At 41.7% G+C, this 23868-nt stretch overlaps 1 protein-coding gene across 2 annotated transcripts in view; it reads left to right on the top strand.

Moving 5' to 3' along the window:
• The first annotated feature begins 412 nt into the window (after positions 1–412).
• fbn2b (fibrillin 2b) overlaps positions 413–23868 on the top strand; it is a 71343-nt gene continuing 47887 nt past the window's right edge. For both annotated transcript variants that reach the window (XM_036007262.1, XM_031307237.2), the window contains exons 1-6: positions 413–553; positions 3914–4239; positions 12627–12709; positions 12826–12927; positions 19358–19453; positions 20980–21075. In XM_036007262.1, the coding sequence (XP_035863155.1) occupies positions 4061–4239; positions 12627–12709; positions 12826–12927; positions 19358–19453; positions 20980–21075 (556 nt within the window). In that variant the 5' untranslated portion in view covers positions 413–553; positions 3914–4060. The remainder of the gene's footprint in view (positions 554–3913; positions 4240–12626; positions 12710–12825; positions 12928–19357; positions 19454–20979; positions 21076–23868) is intronic.

The following is a 23868-nucleotide window of genomic DNA, read 5'->3' as shown; positions in this document are numbered from 1 at the left end:
ATTTATTTCTGCTAAATGACCATAAAATATGACAACTAATCACAGTCTTCTAATAGTTTTCTTCACAACCCATTATGACCTCTCCACCATTCAATGGATAATGTTAGTCATCCTATTGATTTGTCATTATTAGCTAATTTTCCCCAGCCTGGTGTTATTGCAAATGCTGCTCAGCAATCATCAAAGACCCTCTACTCTGGTGAGACTCTTATCACTGAGGTAGCCTGAAGGAGTGTTTTTTTTTTTGTTTTGCAGAGTGATGATAGTGAAGCCCTGTTAGCCACAGTGTGAAGGTTTAGCTGCTTGGCCCCTGTTATAACAACTCTAGGAGTCTTGAGGAATGTGGGTTTGTCCTGCAGTCCGTTACTACCCCCTCTCTCCCTCTGTCTCTGCCTCACTCTTGTGTCCCCTCCCCTCTCCCAAACAGGGCATTTCCCTAACTCTTCTCTTTTTCTCACAAGGCTATAGTTCAATATTCCATTGTGGGGCACATATCCTGTCTCAAATTCCGACTCTGGGCTCCTCGACGCCAAGGCACTCCAATTGTTGCAAGGTATTGTGCGCATTAGTAATCTGTTGACTGCAATTCAAAGTTATCAATAGCTTTGATTGTGACTATTGTTTCAGAAGCCCGTTGTTTCACGGGGACTATCTCTTTGTGCATGCCTGTTAGATAGATGGGGCTCAAATGATAAGATTTAGATGCAGAAAGGTGATACAAAGTTTAACGTTTGTTTCTAAGCATGTGAAGTTGCACTTTTTTTACCGGCTTTTTGAGAAACTGCATGAAAAAAACAACAACAGGCTAGTCACGTTTTACAGTTTGATTACTCGCCTTGTTGGAGTTTTCATACTTTGGGATAAACTTTCCTGGCAGGTAAAGTGGAATAAAATATGTGTTTGAGCGAGTAGGAGCTGATGTTGTGTTTTCCTCCATTCATAAAGTTGCGGTGACCTGCAGAGCTCGTTTCAGTGCTGCAATAACCAGATTTGTCTTTCTGTCAACTTGCAACTGCGCCGATGGCTGTTTCATAGCTACTTCGCAAGTGTGGTAGATGGAACCTGGAATTTTTTGTAGGTCTATAGGCTACTTTATGGACTTGAAGTGCGCTTCTCAAGAGTGAATTTTCAGTAAACGTAGCCTATTTAACGGTACCAACTGGTTTTGCATTTCTTAATATTCCCTTAGGAATGTAAAGTTATGCTGTGATTTTGCTTATCAAATCACTCTGCGATTAAAATAAATGTCAGATAAAGGACATGTTGCGTACCAATGCTAATTGATTAATTGATAATGCAGACTGCTTTACCTGCATTATTCTGACAGCAGGGTTGGAGAAGTGCTCAGCAGAGCTCCCACTCGGTAATTGATCAGGCATTTCTTTTGTTCGGCATTGATCCCGCCTCCATTCACGTCTCTTACTGCAAGCAGCTAAAGCCAACTTTTTTTGTATGTCGTTTTTGAGTGGAAAAATCTTTTGTTTTTTAATAACTCGGGCCACAAGAAGCTTAATACGCCCTTCTAAGAGTTTACCACTGCAGTTAGGCTAATGCACCACCACAAAGTATTATAGTCTATACACATTTAGGTAGCATACTTTTATTTGTTTCTTCCCCCTAAAAAATAAACATGAAATATAACTACATGCAATTATGTTAACATTAGTATCTCTTAATTTCTATGTCTTCCTGTCTAGACCCTGTCTGCCATCATTTTTCTTTTTCTCAGCATGCTTAAGTGAGTTCACTGCTCATCTATCTCTCATCTTCTTTTAAAATGAATCAGTGGGTCAGTGGGACGCAGGGCCATATATATTTTCTTTTCTTTGTCCAGCCCATAAATATAATATGGCTGTGTCTGCTGCGGTCATATATCACCAGGGGCCCACAGTTGGCTCTTAAATATGTGGTCCATGAGGTGGAGAAGAGAAAATAAACCTCATGGCTGTCCAAATCAGTTTGGCTCTGGATGTTTTTCAGTTTAATGTAATGAAGTTAGGACACGGTTGTAAGACTATATAAGCTATGCATAGGGTAAGCAAATCCAAAATTACAGTGATGTTCCCCTCTTTTATCTATGTCAAAAGTTTTTCAGAGGCCTAAAGGGGGAAATACAATCTCACTATTTAGAGATTATTCAATTTATAACAATTTCTTTGGTTTTATTATAATCCTTATTAACATCCCTTTAACTGACACTAAACATTTAATATTCAACACACTGTGCATGTCTCTCTAATCAGTTTATGACTTCTCTCTCTGTAGTGTGTAGTCACTACATACAGTATTTGGTGTCTGTGGAGTGATAAACCACTTATGAGAGTGCTTTGAAGTGCAGTATAGTGAAAACAGATTGCTGGAAGTCAGGATTTAAGTGTCTCTTCTATTTCCTTGCATGCTCTTCTTTATTCACCCCCCAACTCATATGTTTTCTCTTTTCTCGATATAACCACCAAGCATGTCACAAACCAAAATCAAATCAGTAAATAATTCCATTGCAAACCATTTCACAAGAGAATTGTACGGTGTCTTGTTGTTCACACATTTTTAGGGAAAATGTATGAGAATGATTTTAACTGTTTTACAAGGGTAAAATTGTTTTTGTCTGTTAGTTAGATCAATGATTCCTAACTAGGGATACTTGTACCCAGGGGGGTTGTTCAGGATTGATGTGGAAAGCTCAACTAATTAACTACTTTTGTTACAATAACCAGTAAGTTGCCGATCAACTTGTGTCCGTTGTAACACAATAAAATGATGTGTAGCAAATTGAGAGTGCATGGAAACTAGTTCCCAAGTTAGCAGAAAAGTTGAAATAGCTAGCTGAAAGGAATGAATAAACAGCTGAAGTTAGTTAGCCAGGCCTTTGCTAAAGGTAACGGATAAACAGCTGAAACAATTAGTTAAGAGTAATGAATAAACAGCTGAAACAATTAGCTTAAAGTCATGAATAAACAGCTGAAGTTAGCTAGCCAGGACTTGGCTAAAAGTAAAAGATAAATGGATGAAACGTCTAGTATACAAATCCAATTAGTAGGCTAACTCACAAATGCAGACCAAAACAACTTGATGATTCAATTGTATGAAATGTTTTTTAAAACACTTTTACATCATTACTGTGCTAAATAACATCCAGTTAATAATTTAGTAAAATGAGTGCAGTGCCTGTTCAAAACATGCCTGTTCGGAACAGGCTGATTGCTTGGCCTCCGTCTGCTTGCAGCGGACTCGAAAACTACTCATCCAAACAATATCACACTCAACACTATAATACACCTGCCATGACAAAGTTGCGTCTGCTAGGAATGCTAGAGTATACACCTCATTTGCTAACAGTTAGCTGTTTGGGACCAGGCTATTCCTGGGAACAAAAGCATTCATTCCGAAAGTTACATGCTGAAAATGTTGGAGTTTGCTACAATGTAATATCTCCGGTGTCTCTTTCTTCATCTGTTCTTGAATGTACTGTACTGTAGCAAGTGACGGAAAGCGAGCTGTATATAATAATATATATAATAATAATAATAATAATAAATAATATATATGTATAATAGGGGTTCCCTCTCAGTGCACAGTGTGTACATAACGCACTACTAATGAATATGTCCATTAGATGTCAAGAGCTCGCACTCCACACTGCATTTCTTTGCATCCTCAGCAATACACCTGCCAAGTGTGGTTAACAAAAATAGGACAAACATACAGACAGAGACTCCATTTTAATTAGATGAACACATTTGAAACATGGTGCTGATGAAGGAGTACATGAGCTCATCTGACAGGGCTGTGGGGGTACGTCAGACAAAAAAAATGTTGGGAACCAAATGAGCTGAACCAATTTCACCCTCAGTGTAAGCTTGATAAGTATTTCTAAGTGTTTCTTAGCTTTCATCTTCTTTCTTCCTCTGTCTAGCCCCTACTCTGGAGTGCACACCAGGACTTTTGATCTGGATCCAGGATTAGATCCCTCTGCTCAGCCTGGGTCCATACAGTGAACAGAGAGTCAGAGAGAGTAAGAGGTAACACAGAGATACGATTGGAGGGATAGCCAGACCGACCAATGGGATCAGGGAAGCTGGCCCAGGTGCTGCTGGGATGGGCGGCAATGTGTCTTACAGCGTTCCATGTGGCTAGCGGTGAAACTGGGAATGGACCATACCAAGCCAGTCGCTTTACTGGCACTGTGGACCAGAAAGAGGTGCAGCGGGTTCGACGCCGTGGCCAGGAGACACTGAGAGGGTAGGGATGACAATCTGTGTCAGTGACTTTGGCAAATCCCAAATGAGCAGCAATGCATAATACATTTTGGTATCAATTTTATTTATCTTATACTGTAGAAGCTTTCATAACAAGAGTGCTGAAAAGTAGAAAAGTGCATTAAGTTTGGTTTTGTACACACAGCTCAGAGCATTTGTAGATGTATCTGGAGAAACTTTAACATATAAATGTCTTTCCCCTTTCTGCTTTCCTGGCAGCTCTCTTTCAACAGCTGGGGCCAAGCTCGCCTTATACCAAATTATGCTGCTGAATACTACCACATTGTTTTCTCAAAAACAGCAAATGTTCGACCTTAACAGGCTGCTTGCCACACCGAAATCTCCCAGTGTATTTACAGCAAATTTACATTTTCATGGGAAAGGAAGGAAAAAGCTGCTTTCTATACATCTCATGAGGGGATGATGAGTGAAAAGCATGACCCAAATTCCACTGTATTAGTGTATTAGTTAAGCCGGAGAAAGTAGTTTAGGGCGGAGATTGCTGGCCCCGGTGTTTTAAGTGGAGGCAGGAAAATAGTGTGTGAGTGTGGGTACATATGAACATACATGTGTATGTTTTTAAATGTTTTGTTCATTTGAGTGTCTGTATGTGAGGAGTATCCAGTGAAATGAACTACAGGATCACCTCTTACCAGCTGCAACCCCCCTGTCCCTTCTCTCTCCTGCAGTTCAACTCTTTGACTTTGTTACCTAAACCATGAATCTGGGTGTGGCATGTATGTCAGTGCAGCAAAGAGTTTTCACTGTATATTTCGCCACTTCTTGAAAAACAAAGGATGTTTTGTTGGGCCCCGTTTTCAGTATCTGCATCAGTTATTCCAATCAGACTTCCATCTGTCCCAGCTTATGGTTCCCCCGGTGCCAAGCCACAGGAAATGAGGTATTCGTATCACCCAAGGGGGGTATGAAAAGGGGCATTTGTTTCACTGCTGTAGGTGACAAAGCAGCAGAGAGAATAACAGAGGGCAGGTCAAGTATGAAAGAAATAGAGCACATGAGAAATGAGAGATGAGATGAAGAAGAAATTTGTAGCAATAGCGAGAGAGATGGACAGACATAACTAAACTCAGTGAATAGTATTCAGTTGTTGCTTATTAATAGTGCAGGGTTAAGCTCACAGAGTCCTAGAACTGGTGTTTTCTCTAAAAACATATTCAGGGACGATCCCCACTGCGTAATAGAAATAGATTAGATTGCCTTGTCACTCATTTTGGTTTATATGGAAAGCATTTGTCCATGTTAAATAAAGAAAACCGTCCCTCTGCATTTAGACATATTTCAAAGGAGCTGTTTGTGCCAAACTTGGAGTGAGCAAAGTCCTTTAGCATTTTCACAAGAACATGTTACAAAAGACTGCAGACTTTTTCCATTACATTATTAAGTCTTGGAAACACTGCTATGTTAGGGACGTAATGTAGTGATAGCTTTGCGTACCAAAGTAAATAGGTGATGAGATTACACAGCATCTCTGAAATTTAGGGCATGTTAAGGCTAAAAAGCTCTGTTTGCACCCCGGGCTCCAGGCCAGTATGAGTACCACAAACTAAAGTTATTTGACAAAATGTTTGAGATCTTTTTAATTATTTTCATTGGATTTCTAGGTGTTGCCTGGTAACTGTCACTTGAATTATTCCAAAACTTAAAAGCACCTCCCATGCACTGCGGCAGGCTGGCCAAAGCAAATAGGTCTAATGTGTTGACATTATTTTCAGTTACTGTTTGAGTGTCGGCTGAAAAAGATCACAGTTAATCTGGAATCGGGTAAAATTAGTCATCTACACTTGAGAATGTTTCATCTCTGGACAGGAGCCTTAGGGTGAAGAAATCAAACGATGAGTGAGTAGTACGTGTTTTGGCTTTGTGTAGTGAAAGTGAATTTTACAACTCGTTGACCCCAAAAAAACTGTAATCCATACAAACCCAGGTTTGTGTCTTACTGTAATGCTTTCATCTAAGCATTGCAGAAATCACAGTGGACTGTCAGTAACTCAGTATAGGCTTTACAGATTCTCTGTGTGGGAGATGGAGGGAGGTTAGGTTAATGATGGTCATTACGCTGGCCTTGGGCTGGGGTGTAGTGTTTATTTGCTGGCTAAAACTCCATATCCCCTGGTCTGTCTCTGGTAGCGCTGGGTCTGATGCTGACTGACTCTGATTTATTGGCTCCCACCACACTGCAGCCTGGCATCAGTCCACTCAAGAGCAAACTGATCAGACCTTAGGTTGGCTGGCTGGCTGGCCAGTGTTACTCGATGGGTAATTGACTGTCTGGTTGGTAGAATGAGAGAAGGAAGGTGTGAGGCAGAGACTGATATTACTTTTTTATTTTTCTCTCTTGCTGTCAAATGCCCTACCAACTAAAATAGTTGACTATTTATTGTTTAATAAGATCTGTTGTATGCTAGAGTTAAAGAATCCAACCACCCACCTTCTTAAGCTTGGCCCAGCTTTACCAAGCTCTGCTGAGGAGACGCCTTGGATGCTGGCTAACTTGGCAGACAGTCAGCCCCAAAGCAGAGAATAGCTTTCAGCCACTCAATTCCCTTCCAGGGTAATGTCAATACCACCCCAATGGCTTGGATGGGGTCCTCTATTTAAAGTCTGCCATGGCGTATGCCTAATTTGAAACAGAATGAATGCCACAGGACAAACCTCTTTATCGCAGACCTGCAGTGTTTTGAGGATAGAGGAAGTAAAAAAAAAAGACCCACAAAAAAAGCTTAAGAAGAATTTACATTGGAATGAGTGAACAATTGCCAGTTTCTTTTTCTGTTTTTTTTGTGCATTAGGTTCCATTTTAGGTTTTTATGTGTCTGCATTTTATGCTTACTGTGTGTGCAGGCTAAAACCGAGCTGTAATGACAGGATTATCTGGGACAGCTGATTGGCATGTGGTCTGTTAATAAAGTGGTTTAATGTCAGACTGTATGAGAAGATTTAGCCATCAGTTTACTTCCCACATTTGACGTCTCTTTCCACACTGACATACACACCATAAAACATTTTGCATTCGCGCACATAAAGGCATTGCATGAGCTTATTTGTGTACATCGCTGTATTTCATTTACAATTACTTCTGCTAAACATCACGTCGTTAAAACAAACAGAACAATAAACGTGAATCCTGTCTGGGGTTTGTGTGGTTAACCACAGTTAAAGTTAAGCTATTCAACTGTATCTTCTGTTGTCTGTCAGCCAGGAATGTCATCACAACACACACCACTACAGTGATTTACTGTAAGTTTTGTATCTGTCCATCTCTGTTACACTGCCAACAATCTCTCACTTATTCCCTACTTATCTCTGTTTCTCAGTTCAATTCAATTTTAATTATTTTAGCAAGACAATACTGCCAAGATTATCTATCTATCGATGTGTTTCTCGTGTCGCTCTCCCAATACATTTACTGGAGTACTAAAATGAAAGTACAGTTTTGATCTACTCACATTTTCCTACATTCACTTTTACTTCCCTATATTTCATACTGACATATTACACTCAAGAGTGTGTGAATAAAACATTAAGTTGTTACATTTGACTAATGTAATGAGGCCGGCCAGTGTGCTTGCTAGTTGCTAGTTTATTAATGTTAGTTTATTTTGTAAAATACCAGGCAGATGACCTTTGACCTATGGCCAGTACGCTGACACACACATGGATATATAGACAGTTGACCTGGAGCCTGAGCAACTGTGAACTTCTGGTCTGTGTCTTATGGAAACAGACCGTCTGTAGTCATTTTCCATGCCTGCACCGTGCTACCCTTCCTTGTAGGTCAGTGGAGGCCGGCTGCTCTGAACTGCCTTGATCTTTGACCGCTGTGGATTCCTACATGGCAAGAGGACACTCAGGCTACAGCTGCATGACTTGTAGATTTTGCTGTCTTTGCAAAAGCAACAACAAAGACACCACAAAAACTCAATTCTTTCCAATTAACTATTATTTTCATAGTTGATGCAGTTTATTTTAGCAATCACTTGATTAATTGCTAAGTCTATCAAATGACATTTGACAGAAATTAGCGAAAATTCATGTTGCTTGTTTTATCTCACCAAAACCCAAAGATATTCACGTTACAAAGTTATATGACAAAGAACAGCAGCAAATTCTCACATTTGAAAAGCTGAAATCATTGAATATTTGGCATATTTACTTACTGAAACGATTAATTATTAAAATAGTTTCTTGTAGATCCATTTTCTATCGATGGATTAATCGACTAATCGTTTCAACTAATTGATTGCATTTCTTACAAGAGATGCACATTGTAATACCGTACATAGTTTTTGGCCTACTTCATTTTCAAAAATCTGCCTCCTCCTTTGACTTTGAAGTCTGACTACAGTATCCTTTTTTTCTTCATTCTTCATATTTCCCCTTGGATGAGGTGGCAGCCATTTTCCTTTTATTACTATTAATGACAGTTAATGAGTGATGCACGGGCCGGGAGGCAACTTTAAAGGCGGCGACATGGCCACAGAAGAGTTAATCTCCTTTAGATTAAGCCCTGAAAACAGTAGGACATTTCAATATTGAGGAAAACCCCTGGGGCTTAACCTCCCTTTTTATGGCTGTCTTTCATTCAGTTTAACTTCAGTTCATCCTCTAAAGCCTCCTCTCTGTGATAGGAGACCAGGCATTGACCTGGAGGAAAGAAGCGAGAGAGGAAGAAAAACAAACCAGAGCACCTCAGGGTCAAACCCCTATAATCCTTCATATATTGACATCCCCTAGGTCTGTAACAGTGGAAAATCTTCAACGCTTTGTGGAGAAATAGATCAGGGAAGATGTTGAGTTCACTGCTCATTAAGTGCTGGAATGCCGATGTCTCCCTCCATGCATTTCTAATGTTTTTTTTCGGAGCTCAGTTTGGTTTGTGTGTTTGCCCCAGAAATTCAACCCCCACTAAGGGTCTGGCCTCTTCTTGCTTATGCTGCTCTCTCCTTCGTTTCCATATCTCTGTTTTCCGCTCCCCACTCCTCCTCCTGCTTCCTCCTCTTCTCAACATAAATTTGTTTTGCTTTACCTCCCACTGATCCCCTGTTCTTTTCCCATCGTCCTGTCTTCCCTTCTTCTAACCACCATTCCTCTCACACTTTATACACTTTCTCTCTAAAACCTTGCGTTTCAGTTTCTGTGAATCTCCCAAAGAAGCCACTTCTCATATCTTTTCTCCCCTTCCTGTTCCTGTTTTATGTTTAGCTTCCAGCTTTGTCTGACCATTAACCCTAACCTATGTAAATACCCCTTGTCTGCTTGCCCACCTGTTTGTCTCTCCCATACACATCGGTGACTGTATTGACCTGGACACATTCAAATCATATATCCAAACCTACCTCTTCAGATTAGCCTTTACCCTCTAATATTATTACATTTGACCTGCTGTTATTTGTTTGGTGTTATTGTATCACTTGCTTTTAAAATGTGTGTTTTTTATATGTTGGTTTTATTGCTTCACTTGTTTTTAATGTGCTTAATGTACTGGTTTTATTGTAAAGTGTCTTTAAGTACTTTGAAAAGTGCTATATATAAATTAAATGTATTATTATTGGTATTATTATTATACAACTAAAACCCGTACATTTCTGTTGCAGTCTGTGGGGCGTTCCACTCAGCCTGTGAAAACTGGTAAAATGTCTTCTGTGGCTCTGGATTCAGCTTTGCAAAGTCTGAAAAAATAACTCAGATGTCATCAGAGTTATCTTGAGTTAGGCTTGTGACTTCTAATGTTTTACTGCTTTTCCACAGCATGGTACCGCACGGCTACTCTACTCAACGCGACTCGCTCTTTTTGGTTTTCCATTAGCAAAAGTTGTGGATAGTACCCAGTACTTGTTTTGGTACCACCTCGGTCGAGGTTCCAAGCGAGCTAAGCCGATACAAGAAGGTGAAGTTAAAACAATGCAGATTATTGATTGGTCGGAGAGAACCGTCACTAGCGCGAAACAGGAATTCCTGCACAAACCCGCCATTTTTAAATAACCAAGCTACCGTCAATAACAATCACAGTGTTTCTAATTCCCTCACCCCAGATAGGAAAAAATGTCAGCCTGCAAAACTATGGCATACACTACGGCGTACAAGTGACGAAGTGCAGACATCATTGCTGTTGAAAGGATCTAGCGGCTGTATCGTTGAAGATGATGTCACTGCAGTTTTACGCGATGTTGCTACGGAGATCAGCTGAGAATCCTGCCTAAACTGAGGAGCTACTATCTGCTGTAGAAAAAAAATAGAGAAAAGTACTGGTACTGCTACCAAAAGTGAGTTGAGTTGTGTCCAGTTGAGTTGAACTATGCTGTGGAAATGAGGCAAATGATAGACAACCTGTTATAAATAGGAAAATAAAGTTTGAAAGATGACTACATTTAACAGACTGTTGAGTTGCATCATAGGATGCATACTAAAAGTCAGAATATCTCTTTAAGAATGTCTTCTTTAAATCTGTCTCTCAACTCTATGGAAGTGCAACACAAAATCCCTGGTGCATCCCTTTAAAGGCTTGATAAGTTGTTGTCTTACTTTACTAGTCCTTGGTCATCTTAAAAACACACTGGCTAACCTAGCGTTACTTTAAACAGTCATAAATTATGCCCTGGGTTCAGAAATTGTTTAGACTAAAGAGATGTGATTCTTATGGCAAATGACTTTACCATGAGCATCTGGATCAGGCTTTATCCCAATTTACCAAGTTGTGGTCCCTCAATTCTCAGTCATGCCATCGGCAAATGAAAACAACTAACCACCAACACAGATGACCTCAGATATACCCATCATTATACGCTTTGAAAGGTCACTAAGGATATCATTAGTACCACCACATAGTTGGAATCCCTTCAGCTTGTTAAACAGCTTTATGCAGCTTCTTGGGGTATTTCACTTGAGTGCACACACACTGACTCACGCACACTTCCTTATAGTATATCTGGATTTTGGTTATGGGATTTATGCAAGTTGGGACTTTTAAATAAACTGAGTTAAAAGTAGGTGTGTAATTATTCACGGAAGATAAAAACTGAAGTGTTCTTCGCATTAGTTTGTAAGTCAGCTGCAGACCTCAGTTCTGCTGCATGTTTTGTGTGTGTGTGTGTGTGTGTGTGTGTGTGAGGCCAGTCATCTATAGATGTGGTTTAGCCATCTCCTCAGAGGAAATATTTGTGGCTAACCTGTCAGGCTAATCAAGTGCTCCATAAGCTGTGATGACTCTTACATCTGTCAGACAGGGTCAAAGTTCACTGCAGGCTCTCCACCAGTAAGAATCCGAACTGAGTGAGAGGGGCAGGCAGCAATGGGGAGCAGCAGGATATTTGCCAGAGGGAACAGGACAGCCAGGCATGGAATTTGGCAGAAAGGAGGACTTTATACATCCTGTCCTTGCAAGTTTAAATTCAGCCTTGAATAATAACAAAATGCTGCTCCTCCTTGTAGGTCCCTTGCATTTCCTTCCCCTCCTCGTCTCTGAAAATATGTCCATCCATCACTTGAGGAGGCTTTGCATCAAAGTTTGTTTTGTTTACTTTAAAGCAGCCATATTATGCTCATTTTCAGGTTCATAATTGTATTTTAAGGTTGTACCAGAATAAGTTTACATGGTTTAATTTTCAAAAAACACCATATTTGTGTTGTACTGCAGTGCTCTCTCTCACTGCTGCAGATCCTCTTTTCAGCTGGTCTCTGTTTTAGCTACAGAGTGAGACCTCTTTTCTTCTTCTTCTTCTTCTGTACTATCTTTGATTGCACTGCACATGCCCAGTAGCTCAGATGTAGATCATGTCAGCTAGCTAGCTCCATAGACAGTAAAAGAAAGGCTGTTTCTACAACTTCGGTCAGTTACAAGGCAGGATTAGCTGGGAGACTTCTAAATGAGGGCGCACATGTAAGTAGTTCTTTTGTAGATTATGGTGAACTTGTGTGTGTTGTAGTAGTGCTTTGCTATTGAGAACGAGGTAGCATGCTAGCGTTAGCATGCTAGCGTTAGCCATAGCGTTAGCATGCTAACGCTGCGAGCTAATGGTTGCGGTTAGCCTGCTCGTTTCGGCTTGTGACGTCACAAGCCGTGCCGATTTTGAACAGCTCACCCAGAGACTGAAGGCAGGACACATTCAGAAACCGTATCTCACTCTAAACAGCATGGATGGATTTTTTTCAAAGTTTGTATGTGTGTGGAAGCACCAGAGACACAAAATAACACCCCAAATCAAAAAAAAAAGAAAAAGTGATTTTTTCATAATATGGGCACTTTAAAATCCTAGGTCTAACTGTGTGTATTTGTTTAGGGGTTTCACTAAAATATGTTTGGGAGGTCTGGATGAGTAGTGAGTTTGTTTGTTCTTTTTTTTTCTCTGTTAGGCCTAATGTGTGTGGCTCTCGCTTCCATTCATACTGCTGTCCAGGCTGGAAGACTCTGCCGGGAGGGAACCAGTGTATTGTTCGTAAGTTCCTCTACCCTTAAATCCTCTTTAATATGATCCCACAAAGCCGAGTGGAGAATATAACATAACTCCTCTCCTCTCCTCTTCCTCTCCCTCCTTTCCCTCTTCCTATCCAGCAATTTGCAGGAATTCATGTGGCGATGGCTTCTGTTCCAGACCCAACATGTGTACCTGTTCAAGTGGTCAGCTCTCTCCTAGCTGTGGGGCAGGAGGAGGAGGTCAGTAACAGTGCCACTCATCACACACTCATACAGTAACTGAAGCTTCATCAAACAAACCCCATCATAAGGAGATAAATAAATATAACATTACATTAATCTGATAGTTTTATCTAAAGCAACTTACATCTCTTTCCCCACCACATACACATATAAAAAATTTTTTTTTGGGTTCAGTGTTTTGCTCAAGGACACTTTGATTTTGTGGCTCAAACACCAACCCTACAAGAGCTGAAACTTTGATTTTTTGATAAGTCGATTGACAGCAGCTATTTAGATTATTGATTTTTAGTCCAAGTAATTTTTTAAGCAAAACCAGTTCCAGCTTCTAAAATTGTATTTGCTGCTTTTCTGTATTTTATGTGATTGTAAACTTCTTATTCTCAAGTTTGTGAGTCTTAGTTGGATAAAACAAGACACGTGATGATATTAGGGATGCTTGGGAAATATGCTTATTGGCTTTCTGGTCGAGTGTTAGATGAGAAGATCAATACCACTCTCATATCTTTTAAGTTAAATATTGGGCTAGAGCCAACATCCTGTTAGCTTAGGTTAGCATAAAGACTGAAAACAGCAAGCCTTGTTCGGTACGGAGATAACCAAGGTACCTACCAGCACCTCAAAATAGCTGGGAGCAGTAACTTCCTGGAGTCTCCACTTGTTGCCTGGCAACTGCTCCCTGCCAAGAAATAGTCCAGCAGATAACCCCCTCGTACCACGAATTATGGTTTTTGCACTTAGGTTTTTGTACAGATTAAACAAACAGGATGGAGTGTGTTAATTGCTGAGTTTTAGAGGGGGTGATAGGAAGATTTTGTTACCAGAGCCAAGTTAGCTGTTTCAACCTGTTTACAGTCTTTGTGCTAAGCTAAGCTAACCAGCTGCTGGCTGTAGCTTTATTTGAAACAGACAGATATGAGAGTGGTATTGATCTAAATCTCCACCAGAAAGCCAATATGCGTAATTCCACCCCCCCTTAAATGACCTTAAGCCTGACTTTACTTTACTGTGTGATACTGCTCAGTGGAACTACTGATGAAATGATATTGCATGTTATACTGAGCAGTTTTAGTTCCTACTCATCCAATTGCTCGGCTATTTTCCAAATGTGATGGTTCCACCCTGCTCTCATGGGAGCCAGAATAGTACTGTAGCCAGTGTAATATAAGTGTATAGAGTCCCAGGCCCGCTCCACAGCCTGCAGGTCACAGGGTTTGTCAGGATTAAAGTAGAGAGTCTGGCCGTCCCAGCTCAGTCTGCTGGGCTTCGTTACAGACCACTCAGGATGTGTGTGTGTGTGTGTTTGTGTGTGTGTATTTGGAGTGGGGCGAGGTGTTTTACTGCACATGCAGAGTGTGTGAAATCACGTTTGTCGTAGTGAGATTAGTGCACTGTGTGCAGGGTTTAAATATGAAGTTAATATGTGCCGAAAATGCAGAAAACATTGTTGTTAAGCACCAGTTTGGGAGCATGCAAAGTATGTGTCGATGTGTGTATTAAGTAGCGTGCAGTGTGTTCAGCTTCACTGCTTTAGTCTGCCAAAGTCGGCTCGTCAGTCATGCCTGGCCCCTGCCAGCCCCTTTACACATGCTCACATTCCATTAAGCCCGCTAACACACACATTTTCACTCGTACAACTGCACACACTGACAGATATACAGATACTCGTACTCTTATACTAACAGGCAGACAGAAAAACTCACACACACACACACACACACACACACACACACACACACACACACACACACACACACACACACACACACACACACACACACACACACACAAACTAACACAGTGAGCATCAGTTGGCTGTGACCCAGAGGTGTAAAACAGGATCTGTTCCAGCCATAATCAAGGACGACGACCCTTACGTAGGAAGGGCATGGAGGGTGGGGTGGAGGAAAAACAGCCCCTGACCTATATGGCAGGAAAGATACAGATCTCCTGCAGAGTCAGTGCTTTGGCAAGAGCTATGAAGTCATGCTCCTTAAGGGCAGGAATGGCGCTAGTAAGTGAAGTGATAAATTAGAATGAGAGCTTAGCAGAGCTGGACCGAACTGATCGTCACACTGTGATTCTCAGCTTTCCCCAGCAGGGATTTATGGGGGCATTTCTACAGGTTTACAGGCAGTGGAGAGGCAGGAAAGGAAGCTATTGAGATACTGTATGATCTAAATAATCAGAGACAGCTTTATTGTTCTATGATTAGTATATGAGAAATGTGTTTAAGTGCACCGTTAAGAGTATGTGTCACTGCGAAAGCGCTTCCTCTGGCTTCTTTGGCAGCTTTGATGAGGGTCAGAGGTCAAACAACTTTATGGCCTGAGATAAACACACACCCATCAGTGAGTGCTGAATGCTGTGGAATGACCTGAGGAGGTCACCTTATTTTGGTAAAAGTTAGGTGTCTCTTCTAAAAATGATTGGTCTCAAGCAGAAGCTTTAATTCTATGAAAAGTTCATTTCCTCACTGTCCTGCATGTAACTACTCCCAAACTATACTGTGTCTAAATCTTTGTCATATTTGGATGAGGTGTTTCCAAATGTCTTTGCTCCATTGCTTTTTAGTAATAAAGCTTTGTTTTGATTTAAATTCCCACAGAGCAAAACTTTGAAAAAAGTTGAAAAAGTTGGAAACTGTTTTCACAACATTATCTGTCTCGGAGGCTTTAGGCCGTGCCAAGAGAAGGCAAACACTCCTCATCATAGATCTTGTCTTACCAAACGTGCTGACTCCCAAATTTAGCTTTTGGAGAGAGTCCACCATTTAACAGGATAATTCAGTGCAGTTGGAAACAAATTGCAGTGCTATGGAGATCTGTTTAGAAACACCAATTTCCTCTGCCTTAATTATACAGCCTGATTCTAGCACCCTGGTCCGCCGGGTTATAGATAGCATCTTTATTCACATCTTGCCTGTGGAATGCAGAGGTTTAAATAAATCAGCAACACATTTGTGATTTCATACATGTAATCCACGTGTCTGTGATTATTGTTGTGTCTACACAGATGGTTGTCTATGATTTATTTTATGGCTCTTCCTGGAATATTTGCTGTTTGCCATAATACAAGCACATGTTTCTGTGGATAGCAGGCAGACCTTTAGAAACATTACACATTTCTCAGTAAAAAAGCGAAGCCAAGGTGGCTTTGTAACGGCAAGAGTCATATTTACTGATTAGCTGGAGACAACAGGGGTTCATGCTGTAAGTCACCCTTGTTATAGTAATAAACACACTGATAGTTTAGGGCAGAGCAGCTGTGCTGAGGATCGTACAGGGTCATCTTTATAACCTTGTCCTCCTACAACCATAATTAAGAAATCATTACCACAGACGTTCTTGCCCTAATGCTGAGAAACAGCTGTCTTTAGACTGACAGGCTTCCATCAGCTATTAACTAGGACCACCAGTGAGTCCGGGGAATGCAGAGAGAGGCCTTTGAACTTTACTTCAATGTAGTCCGTCTTGACCGCAAGTTTGAGTTGGAGGGCTGTGAGTTTCCTAGAATGGAAAGAAATCTTTGTATTTGACTCTCAACCTGCTTCAACGGCATCCCATGCAACTTTCTGTTTCACTACGTCGCCCATCCATGCCGAAACTAAGGCTGACTTGTCACTGGTCCCCGGGGTGTGTGTAAACCAGGACAAAACACAACTATAAAGCTCCTCAGTTTTCCATCAGACACAGACACATGCACCCGTAGCACACACTGGCACACTCAACACACAAGCCTGGACTTCCTGTGTTTCGCAGCCTCTCGTAAAAAACACCCAGATGTGAGCAGCTCAACGGTGACACTACCAGAGTACAGAGGTGCATTGTGGTGCTGCAAAGCTACACCCAACTCCTTTTGCTCAACGTCTGGAAGACACACACACACACACACACACACACACACACACACACACACACACACACACACACACACACACACACACACACACACACATGCACATCCCCCTACCCTGTTGCTCTACACATGCAGCTTTCCAGGCACGGGTCATTGGAGCAATCTCCACCTGCGGGAGATGAAGTGCCATGAGGAGGGGGAGCGAGAGGCGAGGTTAACCAGTGAGATCATCTCCTTCTGTCTCCAAACATGCTTGTTTGCTTGCTCCTCCTCCTCCTCCTCCACCTCCTCCTCCCATCTATTTCCCGCTGCAGAAAAAACACGTGACACCTGGCACACATGGTACCTCCAATGTCTTTCCAGCACCTGTCCCATCATCCTCTGTTCCTGAGGGCAGAGAGTTCAGTGGCTATAAGACTCTTACTGCAACGTCTCCCACCCCACCAGCCCCAGCCAAAATCTTTCCCCATATGTTCTTGACCTATTTAGAAACACTGTTTTGGGGTTTGAAAAATGGAAGGGTTTACTCAAGTTGCCCCCAGCCCTGGAACTGGTCTTCTCCATAGTGTGTTCCATGGCAACGAAAACTGAAGTCCCTCGTTGCAGTCATTATTCAGGATCACATCACTGCTCCAATTATTGGCCTTGAGTGAATAAAGAGAGTCAATAGAGTGCACTAACCTCATGTCTTGAGCTGAGGTTAAAACTTGAGAGGATGAGCTGACCCTGTGAGAGTGAATGAGAAGAAGAGAGAGAAAGACAGAGACAGTACACTAGTACTCTGACCTATAAACCCATCCTGCCCCACAGTCCCAAACTATTTGCTTTCATTTATCACCATATGTTGCCATGAGACAATCCAGACAAAAAGTTTTTTCTGCCAAATCTGTACGTAGAGTCTGCCAAGTGTTGCACATGAGAAAGTTAACTGGAATTTCTTCTAGACTTCAGATGCATTAAATATATTGAGGGAATGAAAGCTCTCTTTCAGTGAATTACACCTCTGCCTTGCATTTACTGAAACTACACAGATCCACATCCAAGATTTGTGCTATTGTGCTTTGACTCCTGTAACTGAAGTCTGCCCTGTGTAATCTGCCAGTAAGGCAGGTGTGGGTGATCACAATGAAAAGCTACTTAAGAGAATATTCACTCATCATGACTCACACAAGTCATATTTAGTTTGTTTGGGTACAGTCAGAATAAGTGGGTGGATTACAGTGGCTGAAATGCCTCCTGTTGGCAAGTTTGCAAACTCAGAAAGTCTCATTAAACAACTTCAGCTACGAGGAAGCTCAGTCATTTCCCCTGCTGCACAGTGCTGCATGCCAGAAATGTTAAAGAGAGAAAGAGACATAAACAGACAGATGAAGAGAGAGAGAGAGAGAGAGAGAGAGAGAGAGAGAGAGAGAGAGAGAGAGAGAGAAAGAGAGAGAGAGAGAGAGAGAGAGAGAGAGAGAGAGAGAGAGAGAGAGAGAGGAAATTAATGTTGAACTTGCGATTAAGATATAGACAGAAAAGTATGAACGGCCCTAAGGGAATAGTTGAGGAAGGAAGAAAAATAAAGGCACAGGGAGACTAAAAGACAATAAAATATCCTCTTGAGCCAGGATGAAAGATAAAGGAGGATGTGAGGAAACATTAAGAGAATACAGTTCTCTAGCATGCAGCACTGTAGGTGTCCTCTCTCCTCTTGTTTTCGGTAAATGGCTGGCTCAGCAGAAAGCTGCCTGTCTGCCAGGAAGACCAATTAGTTTCCCTTATGAAAGCCACTGCTATGTGTTTGAGACTGTCAGATTGGCCCTCTCACAGTCTGGTGTAGCAGCCTGCCAGCCAGGAGGCTCCTGCTTCACATCATAATACCTGTACTGGTTGGTTTACCCACTATTCAAAGGTTCTCCCTTCCTTTCTCTTACATTCGCTCCTCTGTGCATCCTGTTTTTTTTTTTTTACCATTGTGCCATACTTCTCTTCCCCCCTCATCCAGTTTCCCTCGCCTCTCAGCAAATTCCTGACTGACTGACTGACTGTAGCATACAGCTGGCTCGACTTACTGCCTACCCCCAAACTGCTTGATTGAGCTTTGGTTTTGTGGCCTGGGGGCCTTTGAGCCTTGTCTGTTCATCTAAAGCTGCTAAAGAAACATCGGCGTTGGGCAAACCCAGCTGAAATACAATAATACCTCTTAATGTGTCAAAGTGACCATGGTTATTTAACTCACTTTAGAAAGAACACCTAATGCAGTTTTTAATTGGGTATTAATATATTTAATCAAACCACTCAATTGATTAATTCTCCCATTGCATTTCTGTCGAGGTTTGGTTGATAATACCAGTAAAAGCTTTTAAAAAAAACTTTTTTAATGAAGTAGTCACTGACTCAAATCACATGTTCAAATGTTCAAAGTTCCTGTTCTTGTTTATTTTGTTGTAATGTTGCAGCTTGTGTTATTGGGTGTGAAGGCCTGATCATTTTTTAAGTGTATCTGTTCACGTCTTTCTTTGTGCCCTTCCCACTCATCATCCCACCCCATCACCCCTCTCTCTCTCTCTCTCTTTCCTCTCTCCTACAGTTCAGTCCTGTAACGTCAGGTGTATGAATGGCGGCAGCTGTGCAGAGGACTCGTGCTCCTGCACGAAGGGCTACACAGGCAACCACTGTGGACAGCGTGAGTGAAATTTTCTGCACAGTCAGCACACCTGGATGTCAATGTGTGTGTCTAGAGTATATAGTTAAAAGGACCAAATGTCTTCAGAAAGATACACAAGGTGATGGAAATTCTGCGACTTGTCCTCTCTTTGAAGAACTTACTCTTCATACATATTCTTTATATTTGGAACTCATAAGTATGCAACAGCTGGTTTAAGACTTTGTAAGACCATAGAGCTCAACAGTCCGCCCCTCCTCTGAGAGACCTTGGGTTCTGGAAGTAAATTTCCCATTCATTTCTCCCATTGACGTCTGGAAAAATCCGTATGTAAAGAGTTTTAGACCATGCCTTAGGCTAACCAGGTGGCACGTGACTCATAAGCATACAACGTATCATTTCGAGTAAAAAAATGAACAGAAAATCCCCAAAAAGTCAAAGGTACAAGACTGTGTACATATTGTCATCTCAGAGCGAAGGAACTACTCATCCCATAAACCCCCGCGCACCACTGAATAAAGGAAGCTACGTTAGTTTAGCTAACAGCTAATTCGGCTAACTGCTAGCTGAGACAGCATGTAATAACTTTAAAAGACCCTCAAAATAAAACCTGAAAATAACCGTTAACATATATAACGGCTGTTACGTCAGCTGTAGACGGCTTTACCCAATGTTACGTTTGAGTTAACGTTATTTTAGACTGAATCAAGCTGTCAGCTAGCGGTTAGCCGAATTAGCTGTTAGGTAAACTAACGTTAGCTTCCCTGCAGAGGCTAACGTCAGAAGCGTGGAACAGATGGTGATTCGTGTCGTAAATCCTCGTGACGGATCGTGCAGGCAGCACAGATCGGGTACTGACACCCCCCCCTCCTCACCAGCATGAGTTCCACCAATCAGAGGCATCACTGTGGGATTGTGGGATTGTTCAGGATTGTGGGTAATGAAGTACTTATCCAAGACATCGCGAATAAAAGACATTTATCTCAAAACAAGGGTAGTGCCCCATGATTTGTGGCGTCTATATGAGCATATACAATCGCTGAGTCATGTGGGCATGCTGGTTTTAAGTCTATCATCGACGGTTACGATTTTCTGGCTTATACTCCACTTTGTCAATGGAGAAATTGCATTGTATTTTTACTTCCGGAACCCGCTGTGGGCGGGACTGTTGAGCTCTATTGGTCCAGCCTTTAATTGCAGCATGACCAATCAGAAACCCATTACACTGTTTACTTACTTGAGTTAAATTGCCAAATACATGGTCAAACAAATAAGTTTTACTGTAGTTGTTTACAGTAATGCTTGCAATAAAGTTTATTTTTTGGGTTAGGGAAAAGTTTAAAGTAAGGAATGAAGTGAAGAGAGTCTGTGTTATTGGCTCAAGAATTGATGTCATCAATGAAAATCCTCCCATATATTTGTTATACAAATATACAATACAGTATGTGTTTATGTGTTGGTGATGTCATTTGAAGAAAAAAATCTGTGTTTGTATGTCTGTGAGAGAGAGTGTGCTATGTAATTCTCTTTTCCTCTGTCTCCTGTAGCTGTGTGTGAGAATGGCTGCCAGAATGGGGGGCGCTGCATCGGGCCCAACAGATGTGCCTGTGTGTACGGTTTCACTGGCCCGCAGTGCGAGAGAGGTGAGTGCTCATCCTCATTTCTATGTTGATACAGTCATGATTCTCCTCTGTCAGCTCAGATAAGACAGAGGCCTGCTGGTACTAGTCCTTGCTTGGTATTTTTTGTGGGAAAACCAAAGGGTGCTGGAACATTGTACAGGGAAAGTGAATTTAGTTTGTTGGGTCTTGTTTTACTAGTTTTGATATTACTGTAATTCCTCATATAAGTTAAAACAATGTTATACTCACCATCGTCATTGCTGAGATCTGATAATGTGGCGACAACTGAAAGGGCGACCCAGCTTCAATACTCCCTACACACACACACACACACACACACACACACACACACACACTACTCCCTACACACACACACACACACACACACACACACACACACACACACACACACACACACACTCTAATGTTAAGGTTAGGTTATCGGACCAGGAAGGCTTTGATGTGGCCATGCAGTCATGAGTGTTGCTCCTATCAGTCCAGACATACTCTGTTCGTTCATTACTTCAGTACTCCAGCTCCTCTAACGTGGATGACTTCATGCAGTTAGCTCAGACAGACAGTGGGTGTTGGTCTCCTGAGCTTTGAACAGAAGCCTGAGGTATGTGTGTGGTGGGAAGTGATGGTGGGGTGATGGAAGGAGGCGGTACAGTCCCATGGCAGATGGAAAAAATACCTGAATTGATGGCTGCGCTTAATTTCTGTTCACCTCAGTTCACCTTTTCAGCGAAGGAGAGAAACCTTCAGATATTTAGATACACACCTTCAGATATTCTCTGTCACCAAACTCACCTTTCTGTGACCCTCACCTTCCACCTCCTCTGTCTTCCCCCTGCTGTTACTGACACTAAGAGAAGTTTTTGGCCTGTAATTTCACTTACCTCATTCATCTCAGCCTTTTGTCTGCATTTCTTTTTCCTACTTATATGTATGTGTGTGTATGCTTGTGTAAAATACTGCTATAAGCACTCATCTTCTGAACTCTTCTATCCTCCCCACTCCTAATCCTAATCTTATTTTTTTACTTTGTGTTAACTTGTTTCCATCCTTTAGTTTTTAACTGAGATCACCAAATCAAATTCTATAACTATTCTAGCCTTCATCTTACTCTTCATCCCTCAACTTATTTCTCCATTGAACTCTGTGGTCTTGTTTTGAGTGAAAATACAACATTTTGGGGGTTGAGTTTGTTAGAAGGGAACATCTGGCAATAACCCCCCCCCCCCCCCCCCGTCATCCCCATAGGACTGACAGAATAGACTTTCTTTGTAGAGCGATCGTGGACATTTCCTGATGAGGAGTGGAGCAAGGTAGTGAAGCAGAGGGAGAGAGAGGGAGAGAGAGGGAGGGATGGGGGGAGGAAGAAGGGAGGGACACGGGGAAAATGGACTCCCCAGCTGTGTACACAAAGACTGGTTGAGGAGAGTACAAACACTCTCCATGTTGCAGAGATGGGATACTGCTGGACCTGCAGGTAGTCACAGGGGAAACACTTCTAAATCTTTGTTTGTGTTGTGTGTTTCTGCTGCCAAATATCTGTCAGCAAGAGAGGAGTTGGGCTACATTTGTCAAATTAACAGCATTATTCATAAGAAATCATATTACTGACAGCAGACATAAAAATGATCCAAGTCACCGTCAACAATTTAAAGGGCTCATATTATGCTTTTTGGCTTTCTCCCTTTCCTTTATTGTGTTATATATCTTTTTTGTGCACATTATAGGTTTAGTGGAAAAGCCCAAAGTCCACCCCAAAGGCACTTACCATGCTCCAAGCTCTATTGTAGTCCAGCCTTTACTTCCGTGACGAACGTGTGTCACTTTGTAACATATGTTATAATGCTCACCTAGCTGCTAGCATGGCACTCCCTCATACTCTGCTTCTGACTAGCTTGTAGTAGAGATGCACTGATAGACCGGCCGGTGACCGGAATTGGCCGGTGCTCGGCCATGACCGGCGACCGGCAGGTCAGTCTGACATATGCCGATTTCATGCCGGTCAATGCTACAATTAACTGACAACATAAGTTATACGAGTTACAGTTCTCAAGGACGCACGCACACACGGATGCGACAGCACAGTCTCTTTTTCCTTTCTCTCAACTTTTCCGCCGTGTGTCGCGCGTACCCGCTCGCGGTGTGAAGCGCGTGTCCGCGCTATTCTCGCACATGTAGGGAACCTCGTGAATTAACCTGCAACATGTCAGCTGTTTGGAAATTCTTCAGCGTGTGTGCAGAAGATAACAAGTTTGCAATATGCAACACCTGCAAGGAAAGAGTAGGGCGTGGAGGGACGACACCAAAACCCCAAATCACATTTTTTTAGTTAGATATTGGATGTGAAAAGAAGGAAATGGTTCTAACATTGCACTTTAGATGTGTGTGAATTTCCTACACCAGGAGTAATTTATATAGTTCTATTTTGTAATGATTCATTATCTGTTCAAAATGTTTTCTATGTTCTGTGCAAAATGTTCTATTAAAGAAAAGATAGAAAATAAATATTTGTGTGTGCTGTAAAGTGGTTAGAAAAAATTAAATCGGAATCGGCTAAAATCGGTATCGGCTGACCTAACTCAAAGAAAATCGGAAATCGGAATCAGCCAGGAAGTTGTAATCGGTGCATCTCTAGCTTGTAGTCCTTACCTAGGTACTGTGCATGTGCGACTCCCAACAAAGGTACAGAAGTGAGATGCCTCACTCTGTAGCTAAAACAGAGAGCTCAACACACAGGGTGAAAAGAGGAGCTGCAGCAATGTGCAGTATAACAAAAATATGGTGTTTTTTGAAAATTAA

This window comes from Sander lucioperca, chromosome 11, assembly GCF_008315115.2.
Source record: "Sander lucioperca isolate FBNREF2018 chromosome 11, SLUC_FBN_1.2, whole genome shotgun sequence".
NCBI classification, from domain to species: domain Eukaryota; kingdom Metazoa; phylum Chordata; class Actinopteri; order Perciformes; family Percidae; genus Sander; species Sander lucioperca.
This window is presented reverse-complemented; position numbering and strand designations above follow the sequence as displayed.